This window comes from Microtus oregoni, unplaced genomic scaffold (assembly GCF_018167655.1).
Source record: "Microtus oregoni isolate MIOR12 unplaced genomic scaffold, Mior012 000146F_ref0000122, whole genome shotgun sequence".
In the NCBI taxonomy this organism is placed as follows: domain Eukaryota; kingdom Metazoa; phylum Chordata; class Mammalia; order Rodentia; family Cricetidae; genus Microtus; species Microtus oregoni.
The window spans coordinates 1,036,539-1,048,967 of NW_024544796.1; the positions used below are offsets into that span (position 1 = coordinate 1,036,539).

The following is a 12,429-nucleotide window of genomic DNA, read 5'->3' on the forward strand; positions in this document are numbered from 1 at the left end:
AAGAGACTTGACTCTAGAGGGGTTCCCAGGTGTCCAAGGAGATGCCCCTAGCTAGTTCCTTGGGCAGCTGACCAGAGGGAGCCTGAAATGGCCCTATCATATAGCCATACTGATGAATATGTTGCATATCACCATAGAACCTTCATCTAACCATGGATGGAGATAGAGACAGAGACCCACATTGGAGCACTGGACTGAGCTCCCAAGGTCCCAATGAGGAGCAGAAGGAGGGAGAAGATGAGCAAGGAAGTCAGGACCACGAGGGGTGCACCCACCCACTGAGACGTTGGGACTGATCTAATGGGAGCTGAACTGGGACTGATGGAGCATGTGATCAAACCGGACTCTCTGAACTTGGCAGACAATGAGTGCTGACTGAGAAGCCAAGGACAATGGGACTGGGTTTTGATCCTACTGCATGTACTGGCTTTGTGGGAGCCTAGTCTGTTTGGATGCTCACCTTCCTAGACCTGGATGGAGGGGGGAGGACCTTGGACTTCCCACAGGGCAGGGAACCCTAACTGCTCTTTGGACTGGAGAGGGAGGGGGAGGGGAAGTGGGGGGAGGGGAGGGAAATGGGAGGAGGGGAGGAGGTGGAAATTTTGAAGAAGAAGAAGAAGAAGAAGAAGAAGAAGAAGAAGAAGAAGAAGAAGAAGAAGAAGAAGAAGAAGAAGAAGAAGAAGAGGAGGAGGAGGAGGAGGAGGAGGAGGAGGAGGAGGAGGAGGAGGAGGAGGAAGAGGAAATTGTTAGCACTTATATTTACCAGTCCAGGGAATAAAAGGCACTAGATACATTTCTGAACTTTGATACATGGTATTTGACCCAGATTTAATCATCAATGTTGTGTTATTGATCCAGGTATTACACACATCTTCCATCCAGTATCTCCCATGGTTTTCACTTAGCACTACAGTTGTCTTCTGCTTAGTCGACTTTGTAACAGTAAACTGAGTGGCTTAAGGAACTGCTAGGATTTAGCATCACTCTTCCAATTCAAGGCGAAAAGGTGCTCCTCTCCTCCCAAAGCTGTCCGTCTAGTCGCATAGTATTGTATAATGACTCATACCAACCCACTTGAGATCTCTAAAGCATGATTTCAATTACCCACCATTTTTTAAATCATTGTGTATGTCATAAACAGAAAAACATCCACCTATATACGATCTGGTCTGCAATTTTATTAGACATCAAAACTTCTTACACTCCATCCTCTCCTTTAACATCAGTTTTCGAAGCATTTTATAGTTTTACTTGCATATTCATGTGAAATAATACCTGCTTCCTGGATTGGCCTGTAATAGGTGTGACTGGCAGCGGCTCCTTCTCGTGCGTGTATCAGGAGTAGTTCATTGTACAGACTCGGACTTTACAACAAATTGACAAAAAAAAAAAAAAAACAATTGCCTGTGTCCAGGAGTGAATGGTGCCCCAGTAGGCAAGGGAAGTGAAAGGCTGGAAGACCAGGCCAGATGTGTGTGTGGAGGCGGGAGGTGGGGGGGGAGGGGTTTCATCTGGGTGGCCTGGGGCAAAACACTCTACCACCAGGGGCGGGGCAGAAGAGGGTGAGGGTGCAAAGATTGGACATTTTCCTAAGACAGCAAGCATGGTTCCTCGGTGTGAGGATTGTAAGGTAAACCCCGGAGAGGTTGTTTTCTTGACATGACACCCCCTCCTCACCATGAGGCGGGGGATCAAAGGAACAAGGGGGATTATTTTTTTTTTATTTCTGTAATCCCAAAGACAGTGCCAATTAAAGAAAGCATTCTCTTCCAACCATTTTCCCCTTCCCCGTACTGCTCCCTCTACCACCAGCACCTTGAAATTTAAATTACAAATATAAGCCCCAGTCAAACCCCCTTCAGCTACGGTGGGACTGAAAGGCCCAGATTTCCCAGGCAGAGGCCGACGGGAAGAGGGGGGTAGGATTGGAGAACAAGCGAGGAAAGGGAGAGGCGGAGGCTTTTTCCTGCACAGCCCCATCCCCCCCCCCCCCATACCGTTTCCCCAGTTCCGGAAAGGTGGAGGACCTGGGGATAGGAAAACTCGAGGCTCAGGAGCAAACACCCCGCTATCCTGCCGCGCCCTCGCCCTGCCCTGCCCCCGCCCAGCAGGCGGCCGGCAGGAAAGGGGGAGGGGAAGGAATGCTAAATGGTTCTGCCGCCCTGCTGCCCCCATCCCTGCAGGAATCGCGGTACCTGTCGGCGCCAAAAGGTCAGGATTTGGGCCCCTATGAGGGGCCAGGCACAGGATGTGACCAGCACACACAGAGCGCGCGCACACACCCCTTTCCTATTTACCTCCTTCTTCTTCTCGCCCTTCTCAGTGGCCAAGGTGGCTTCCGTGGAGGCGGCAGCCGCTCCCTCCTCCTTAAAGGTGGACGGCCCGGGCTGCTCATCCTCTAGGACCAAGATTGTGGCTCTGGCATCCGAGGTTGCCACGGTGGCTGCCTCTGTGGCCGTGTCGGGCTCCATGGCGTTGGAGCGGGAAAGATGAAGGGGAGAAGGGAGGCTCCTGGGCGGTTGCAGTGGCTGCGCTAGGAAGAGCTAGATAGAGCAGGGGTAGGGAATACTAGCTTCCAACCCCTTCGCTCGCCCCCCACCTTCTTTAAATAACCCTCAACCCTGCCCCACTTCCGTCCACCCACCCTACGTCATGGCCTCCCCCCATCACCCTCCCCCTCCGCCCCCCCTCACCAATCGCGAGACTCCCCCTCCCCACCCAGAGCCCGGGCTGGTCCCACACGACCAACTAACTGTTGCCTGAATGTGGGGTGCACACAGGGGTGGCAGACGAAACCCACACAGCTCATGGCCCCTTAAAAATTCTACTTTTCCATATGCCCCCAACAGTGAGCCTGAGTTTCCCTCACAGATGTGTGCAAAAGAAATTCTCTTTCCCTCAAATCTGCCCTACCTATTCTGCACCTCTGTGCCTTGGTGTGTTCTCCCCCTCCTTGCATAAAGAACTCCTCAGCCAATGACTGCACTGCAAAAGCCCAGACCCCCTCTGGGGACTGCCCTTTTGCAGGTTTCTGGGAGAATTAGATAGTATACACTCAACCTTCAGAAACTCTGCTGAAAAAGAACTTGAATCACTCGATGGCAAATACTCCCTCAGAAGGCAAAACCTGACAGAGATTTTATGAATATATGTTCCACTTTCCACCCTGGTTTCCTCAGATGGCCAACACTCAGGAGTCCTTCTTTTGAATGCACCCCTGAATCTTAAAATTCAAAGGAGATAATGTCAAAGTCTTCCACAAAACCTAGGGCAACTTGTGATAGGTTACCTGATATTGGTCATTGAATTAAACAGCTATGATTTTTTTTTGCTTCTGTTCCGCTCATATCCTTGTTATTAATCAATGATCGCTGAATGTATTTTGTAAAAGGTGCACGTGTATATAAACACGACTATTAATTATTGCTTTTATGTCCCCTTATTATTTATAAACAGTGGGGAGATTGACATCCTATCCTTTAAAGTTCAGTCACTAGAAATGACAGACAACAGAACATGTAAGAAACAGTATACCAAACAATCACAAAGCATACTGTTTCCAAAATGAAGCAACTGCTTTCCAAAGTAACTGTGTCACATGGTTAATGTCCATCAGCAGACCTCCCTAAACAACACATCTAAAATAAGCGGTGGTTTGTGTAAATAGTAACATAGCAATCAGATGACCCCAAATATATCTGTATCTGGTCACTTGTGCCTTAATGTGAATTAAGATTGTGGATTAATGTGGATGTGAAATTGTGTCCCTAAACTAGGTCTTGTTGCTCTGACTCTGTGTGTCTCTCTGTGTCTCTGTGTATGTATGTGTTGCTCGGTGCATCTCTCTCTTTCCCTCTCACCTTTTCTCTCTCCCACCTCTCTCCTTTGAGGTAGGGTCTTGCTCTTCAAGTCTAGCTGACCTTTATTTTGTAGCAGATCTCCTGCCTCAGCCTCTCAATCCCTAAAATTACAGGCATTAGCAACCATGCTCCATTTCATGGTCTAATTTTAAACACAGAAAAGGAGGCAAAGAAGAAGCCAGTGACCGAAGGAGTGTGCCAAAGAATGGGAAAAAGAATCTGGGGCTGGAGAGATGGCTCAAAGGTTAAGAGCATTGCCTGCTCTTCCAAAGGTCCTGAGTTCAATTCCCAGTAACCACATGGTGGCTTACAACCATCTGTAATGAGGTTTGGTGTCCTCTTCTGGCCTGCAGGCATACAGACAGAATATTGTATACATAATGAATAAATAAAAAAAAGAAAAAGAATCTGATGATGGTATCATCTCATTTTACCGTCATTATGTGTGAATCCCTCCACCCCAGTCCACTGATGACATTTCTTAGTGAAGTATAGACATGCACTACCCAATGGACATTGAGTGTCTCAGGATAAAGAGTGCTGGTATTCCTGAAGTATCAGATTCCATTAAAGGAGATGGAGAGGGACATTAAGTCGACTAACTGACCATTAGAAATGAATTTTCTATTAAAATATATTTTCTATTAAAAGACATTAAGGAATACGAGTTCTTATCCCTTCCCCCCTGCATGTACAATCTCCTCGATCAATCATTAAGGTCCTTTGGTAGACAAATTACAGAAGACCTGAAAGGAAAAGGTAGGCTGTATATACATACCTATCAAACAGAGGAAGCAGAGCATTTTTTTCTTTCCTTCTTTTCTTTTTCTTTTCATTCAAACTGCATTTTTCATTTGAATTTCATTCAGAATTGCAGTTTTCATGCAAACTGAGAGAAAATAGAATTCCCACTTTTGCTGCCTGCAGCTTGTAGAAAGATAAGAAAGCTCCAAGAAGTATTTGTTTTCTTTTTCTGTGCTCCTGTTTTTAAGGTACCATATTGCTTATTGCTCCCATACAATGTTTCTGGTACACCATGTATTAAATACACTTTCATCAGGACGTCTTTTTCTGTGTGAATATGTGTTCCACATTCCAAGAGAAGAATCTGGGAAGTGATTTGAGGTTGGGGGGGGATATAACGTTTTTTTACTTTGGCAATTTCTCACATATGTATAAGGTGATCAATCTTTTTTAAGACAGGATGGCTGAAAGGGCGCACAAGTATACAAATTTGCCTGGGAAGGTGGATGCTCAGTCAATAGACTTTGCCACAGGATTCATGTAAATATTGGCCTTTGGCTTATAGCAACAGCTGGTATTTACAAAGCACGTACCCTCCTATTTGGGAAGCTGCCTACACTCCTGATCTGGAGACTTTGTTCAAGTCCCCTCACTTATGATTCTCTATACTCTGCTCTATCTGTTTCTCCTCCACCCTAATAGGAACTTGTGAAATGGTCTTTAATTGCACTGTTCCATTAGGGTTGGAGCACAAGGCAAATGTTTATAAAAAAAGGAAGCCACGTGGATGTCGTAATCTGGAAATTAATCTCACCTCCTGTGCTAATGTCTATCTTGGCAGATATGAGCATCCTAGAAGCTGTGCTGTTGTTGCTTTAACAGGGCAATACTTTTTCCAGTAATTACAAGAATGCATGTTCACACATGCTATTCAATTTTTTCACTAAGTTCCTAAAGGCCACTTCAAGGGCCTTATGTTCCTTCTCTTATCCTGTATCTAAAATTTGTCATGGGGCCCAGATGGTGGCTTCAAAGCACATCATTATCTTTAGAAGCTAGTACACAGAATTCTAGTCACAGTATCCTGGTTGCAACTATGATACCAGTTTGCTTGAACCAAAACTCTCTCTCACCTTTTTTTTTTTTTTTTAATTTACGGTAGTGGCATTTTTAAAGCCATATGCCCTTGGTGCTGACAGTATTAAGGAAAATTAATGATTTTATCGAATAGCAACACTTCTTAACCACCTTATAGTGTATCAGGTAGTGTACTGAATTCCTTCCTTTTTAGTTTATTTAAGCTTTTCTGCAGTAAATTTGTTTTCATTTTATGCATTTTTGCAGTTTTGTGCATTTATGTAATGAATTTGAGTCATGTTCACCTCCATTCTCCTGTCTTATAGCCTTTCTCTTGCTGGAACCTTTCCTTTCAAAGAAACTCACATTTTACTTTCCTGTCTGTCTTCGTGTGTGACCCACTGAGCTGAATTAGAAGTTTTACTCACGCTAATCCAGCACTTGGGAGGCAGAAAGAAGCAATCCTGGACAGTCAGAACTATTACACAGAGAAACCCTGTCTCAAAAAGAAGGAGGGGGGAGGAGGAGGAGGGGAAAGAGGAGGAGGGGAAGGAAGAGGAGGAAGGGGAGGAGGAGGGGGAGGAGGGGGAGGAGGAGGAGAAAGATGAAGAAGAAGTTATTGTTGAAGTTCTACCCACGCATAGATAGAAAGTTATTTATTAAAGCAAGGGTAAAGCAAGGCTTACCCCCCTAAAGAAAATGACACCCCTACATCCAACAACTTTTAATAGCCAGGAGTTCCTTGTGGGGAGACAGAACCTTGTGGACCCATCTTCCATCCATGAAGAAAGGTTTATGGTCTCAGGCTTGTGCAGGCCTTATGCATGTAGTCCCAGCCTCATGGCAATGACTATGACATACCCTGAAGACATCTCTCTGCTGCACATCACCATACCCTTAGGCTTTTCCATCCCTGTTTTTCTCTTCTGCAGTGTTCCCTGAACCGTGGTATGCTACGTCCTTACTATCTGATATTACCTTTAGCTCCTAATAATTTCATCAAATAAAAATCAGCATATCTCTTTCACAGATGAAAACATGGAAATTTAAGGACATTAAATAATTCATCTAAGATTCCATAGCTAGTAAGTGTCATAAGCCAGATCCAAATTCCAAACTCATTCAACATCTCATTTTTCCCCATTTCATCTTTATCAAGTTCCCTGTTCTTCATGGGGCTTTTTCCTTGATAGTGAAATTATATTGAGAAAATAACTGAAAAATATTCCTGTCACCTATCTCCCTGGTGTTTCCTCTAAATTACCCAAATAGTATTGATTCTTAGGACAGTTACTGCAGAGTGGGGAAACCCTAAGGGTTTCTTAAATACAACTTAGGTATTTAAGAAGGGATTGGAAAACAATTGTAGAACACATTCATAAATGAAATACTAAACAAACATAAAGAATGGTTCTGTGGGGCCTGGAGAGATGGTTCAGTGGATAACAGCACTGGCTGCTGTTTAGAGGACCCAGTTCAACTCCCAGAATCCACGTGATGGCTCACAACCATCTGTAACTCCAGTTCTAAGGGATCTGACGTCCTCTTCTGGCCTACATGGGCACTGTATTCATATGATGCACTTACATGCAGGGAAACACTCATAAATTATAAAATAAAAATAAATAAATAAATAACAAATTTTTTTTAAAAAAAAGAATGATTATGCACAGAAATATTCTCTTACTATTCAGCTGACTATAAAGGAAAGTCAAGAATAGATTGTTCTTATTTCAGGGGGAAAAAAAGCAAAGAAAGGATTTATGTGACTATTGAAAAGTCCTGCTCCAAATGTTACCAGTAGTTACAGTAATGTGGTTGGTAGGATCACGGGAGACAGTTTTTCTATTGCATCTAGGTTTGGGGGGGATTTGTTTGTTTGTTTTTGTTTGTTTTTGTTTTTCGAGACAGAGTTTCTCTGTGCAATAGCTCTGGCTGTCCTGGAATTCACTTTGTAGTCTAGGCTGGCCACAAACCCACAGAGATCGACCTGACTCTGCTTCCAGAGTACGGGGATTAAGGGTATGCACCACCACTGCCAGACTCGGGTTTTTTTTTTTAAAACTTTCTATTATATCAGTTTTCCTTGATAAGGTTGCTTCTTTACATAAAGAAGAAAGAAAATGGTAAACGATGAAAATCAAAAAGTTGCTCGAAGCCAGAAGTATGAGCTAGAAAGGAACACAGGACTGTGGTAGCATATACCAATAATCACAGAAGGATGAAGCTAGAAGTTGGAGAGATTAGGGTCAGCCTGGGCTATATAATGAGACAAACAATAGCATTTTATCCTAAAGAAACAATATGGCCATGGTGGGTAAAGCAGCAGAAACAACAGAAATTATTTTACTGATTACAATAAAGGTGATCTGGGTGAGGAACTGCTTTTAACTGTAACCATTTTAAGCCATATGTTTATAAAGATTTTTCTACTTTTAGAAATTAGCATATAAAACATAGGTCAAGAAAAAGATATAACAAATTTCTCACATGCTTTCTAATCCTGAAATTCAATCCGTCCATAATACTCTAAAACATGAAACATGCTAAATTATATAAACTGGGCTTATTAAAGACACAATATGCATGGTAAAAATTATTCCTGGCAGCAGAGCGGTTGGCTTTGATACGGTAGTTCAAAAGCTTGGAGTTCCAATTCTATCCAGTTAGTCAAACTTTCTGCCCTCAGCTTTATATCAGATAAAACAGATACGATAACAAGTAACTTAAAGTGGTTAACAAAGATGCAGAATAAAGATGGATGAAAAATATTTTAAAAAATAAACATTTAGATGGTCTTGGTGCGCAAAATTGCAATCAGTGAATGCTAATTAACAAAAAGACAAAAACTCAAGTTAACACTTCAACTTCAGATTGAGCCAAGAATATAAAGAAAGCCCTGGCTGGAAGTTAGCCCTAAGCAGTTGCCAAGTTAATTGAGCCTATTATCATTTTAAGGGTCGGCAATTTAGTGCAACTGAACATTTCTGAAGGCAAATTGCAAAGAAAAGCAGTAAATTAAGCAAAAAAAAGAATCAAGATACTCCCCAACTTAGACTGACACCTACCTGAAACCAGGAAACATATCTGATTCATGGGTTTTTTTAAGAACATACTTTGTGTATGATAGTACAATTTACATATCAAAGACTATAATGGAATGATTCACTTTTTGAAAACGACATAGGAATGTTCAGTCCAAGAACTAACGGAACTGCTACATTGGGTCCTCCACCCTCCATACATACCTTTGGACATCTAAGTTGGCTTTTCCTGATTCTCTCATTTTTTTTTCTTCTATCTTGTCCTAGGTGTCCAGTTTTCCCAGCTGTCACATGCATAACAAACAATACATGGTTCAGTTACTCAGGCATCATCTCTAGTTTCTACTACCTATAACACATTGAAATACAGTTTGAGTTCAAAGTATATCTTTACCTTGAATGAATGCTCTCCTTGATTGATGTGTTGCTATCTACAATGACAAGTTACTACAACCGTTGGTCTCAGATTTCATGGTATCTTTTAATATTGGCCATTCATTTTTGAGACATGTGGGACACTATGTATTTGGAATATCTTCAACCATCCACCAGTATGATTCTTGCTTATTTGAAGATCACTTCAGATCTGGTACCATATCCCTTAAATGCAGTATGCTATGAATTTCTCTCAGGCACCATGTCCCTGCGCTGAGTCTTTTGAGTATTTATCTAGGCCATGCCGTTTGTCCCAGGAAATATTTACATTCATATCCTCAAATGACAACAACTCCACAGATGATGCATTCGTTCTCTTTGCTCTTGGGGAAAAAAAAACAGAGAACTTGGGAATTACAGCTTCTGGGGCACAGATTCCAAACTCAGCCTGGGAGCAGCAAAGAGAAAAAAACCACTTAACATTTTCAAGGCTCCTTTACAGCAGGCATCAGCTACTTTTTCTGTTGTCAGGATAAAATATAATGACAAAGGTAATTTTTAGAAGGCAGAGTTTTAATTTGGCTTATGGTTCTAGAGTGATAAGAGACCATCATGGCGGGAAGGCATAGCAGCAAGTGTCAGACTTGGTTGCTGGAAAAGAAAGCTAGGAGCTCATATCTCCAAACACTAGCAAAAAGCAAAGAAAGTAAATTGGAAATGCTATGAGAATGTAAATACCCAAAGCCTGCCCCCCAGTGACACACTTTTTCCATCTAGGCCATGCCTCCTAAACCATGCCAAGAAGTGTTACCAACTGGGAACCAAATGTTCAAATGCCTGATGCTACATGGGACATTTCTCATTCAAACCACTACATTCGACTCCTAGCCCCCCATAGACTCATGGCTATATCATATGTAAAATGTACTTAGCCCAACTTTAAAAGTGCCCATAGTCCTTCTCAGTCTAAACACTGTTTAAAAGTCCAAAATCTCTTCTGAGACTAAAGGTAATCCCTTAATTGAAACACCCTGTAAAATCCTCAAAAGCAAATTACGTATTTCCAACACATCTTAGTAATTGTTCTATTGCTGTGGAGAGACACCATGACCATGGCAACTCTTAGAAAGGAAAATATTTATTTGGGGTAGTTTATAGTTCAGAAGTTTACTCCATTGTCATCATGGTGGGAAACATGGTAGCATACAGGCAGACATGGTGCTGGAGAGGTGGCTGGGAATTCTACATCTGGATCAGTAGATTACAAAAAGAAAAGAGAGATGGAGGGAGGGAGAGAGAAAAAGAGAGAGAGAGGCTGGGCCTGGTTTGAACATTTGAGACCTCAAGCCCACCCCCAGTTACACATGTACTTCAACAAGGCCACACCCTCTCCAACAAGGCCACACCTCCTAATTGTGCCACTCCCTGGTGACCAAGCATTCAATTCTATGAGCCTATGGGGCCATTCCTATTCAAACCACACACAACATATGATAGCACAGAATATACATTGCGATTCCAAACGAGCATAGGGAAGAAATTCTGGACCAAAACAAGACCAGCACTCATCAGGGCAAACAGCAAATCTGGTAGCCTCATATCCATTGTCAGAAGGGCTTAAATGACTCCAGCCTTCCTCCCTCTCTCTCTTAGGATGGCTTCATTCCCTATATAGAGCTATTACTGGCATATACCCCATGGCTCTAGCATCTCTGTAATCTTGGAGTCTCTACTGCCACCCAGACTTCACTTTAATAGCTTCACACAATGGCCTCCTGCAGTCTCAGAGTCTTTACACAGAGACTATGCTGCTGTACAGTCTGGCCTCAGTGGTCCTCTGCAAACCAAGGAGGAAGAATTCATGCCCCTGCTACTCTTGAACCCTCCATCTCTCTAAAGCCAGCATCTGATGAACAACACTGCCAAGTTTGGCTGCCATCTTGGAATGGACTCTGGCCTCTTTGAATTACATTCTTCAGGTGCTTTCGAGGAGCAAAAACTCTTTAAGCAGACTTTCCCAGAGTGGCAGCTTAGCTGGATGAGGTTTTCCTATGAGGGCACCTATCTCTTCCCACCCCCAACCCCCATAGAGCAGGAAGCTTCTTCTTAATGGTGCTAATCCTCACAATTACTTCCTCTCTTCTATCACTTGCCTTGAGTGGAGTAGTAAGCTTCCTGGTGTTCTTTTTCTCTCTAAGAGTACATTTTGGTTTTTTTCTCTGTCCTGCCTGTTCATTTTCATTGTATACCTACCTAAGGATTATCAGTCACAACCATGCCCCAGCTTCAACATTATGTGGTCTTGAAATTTTCTCTACCAATAAAATTAGTCTTTTCTTTGCTATTTCAGAAAGTTTTAGTTTTACTTGGTCCAAGACTTAAGAGGGGCTCCAGGGTCATTATGAAGCTGTCTATGATGGGGGAGAGTCCTCTGTTTTGTGTTGATTTAATTGGTTAAATAAAGAAACTGCCTTGGCCCTTTGATAGGACAGAAAATTAGGTAGGCGGAGAAGACTGAACAGAATGTTGGGAGAAAGAAGCTGAGTCAGTCAGTCGCCATGATTTCCCTATCCGAGGCAGACGCAGGTTAAGAATCTCCCTGGTAAGCAACCAGCTCGTGGTGCTACACAGATTGTTAGAAATGGCTTAAAGCAAGATGTAAAAATTAGCCAATAAGAGGCTAGAACTAATGGGCCAGGCAGTGTTTAAAAGAATACAGTTTACGTGTAATTATTTCGGGTAAAGCTAGCCGGATGGCAGGATGCAGCCCACTGCTCCACATCAACATGTCTAGTGGCTTAAGAGGTTCTGGTGAAGGTCCTGAGGCTGACTGGTGCAAGGCAGAGGTGGGAGCCCCTTGGAAGGTGAGTTCTCCTAGCCATGCTTGAGAGTGAGCCTCTCAAAGAGATAGCCCAGAGATGGCTGGGGAGTGCCAGTCGGCATTAGCTGTGACCCAGCCAGCCTACAGAGGCTGGTCAGGTGGTTGCCCATCTTCTTAAAGAGCTTCACCTCCTCATCCAGGGAAGTGGTTTTCTAGGAAGTCACAGAACTTTTTAATGTAGTCTCAGGAAAGTTCTTAGGGCAAGAAGAAAACCAGATTCTTTGCCAAAATATCGCAGGAATGATCTCTAGCTCTGATTCAGCATTCAACTATTCTTCTAGGCAAAAGTTCCAATTTCTCTGCCATTCCTGTATTAATCAACACGGTTAGATTCTTCTCCACAGCAGCCCACTCTCTAGTACCAACTGTTTTTCCTGTTGCCATGATAAAATACCATGGACAATGGAACTTGCTAGAAGGAAGAGTTTATTTTGACTTACGGTTCCAC

General features: G+C 43.0%; 1 protein-coding gene across 2 annotated transcripts in view; it reads right to left on the reverse strand.

Moving 5' to 3' along the window:
- Smarca1 (SWI/SNF related, matrix associated, actin dependent regulator of chromatin, subfamily a, member 1) overlaps nucleotides 1-2,581 on the reverse strand; it is an 82,175-nt gene extending 79,594 nt beyond the window's left edge. For both annotated transcript variants that reach the window (XM_041646830.1, XM_041646829.1), the window contains exon 1: nucleotides 2,298-2,581. In XM_041646830.1, coding sequence (XP_041502764.1) covers nucleotides 2,298-2,471 — 174 coding nt within the window. In that variant the 5' untranslated portion in view covers nucleotides 2,472-2,581. The remainder of the gene's footprint in view (nucleotides 1-2,297) is intronic.
- Between the last annotated feature and the right edge of the window lie 9,848 nt (nucleotides 2,582-12,429).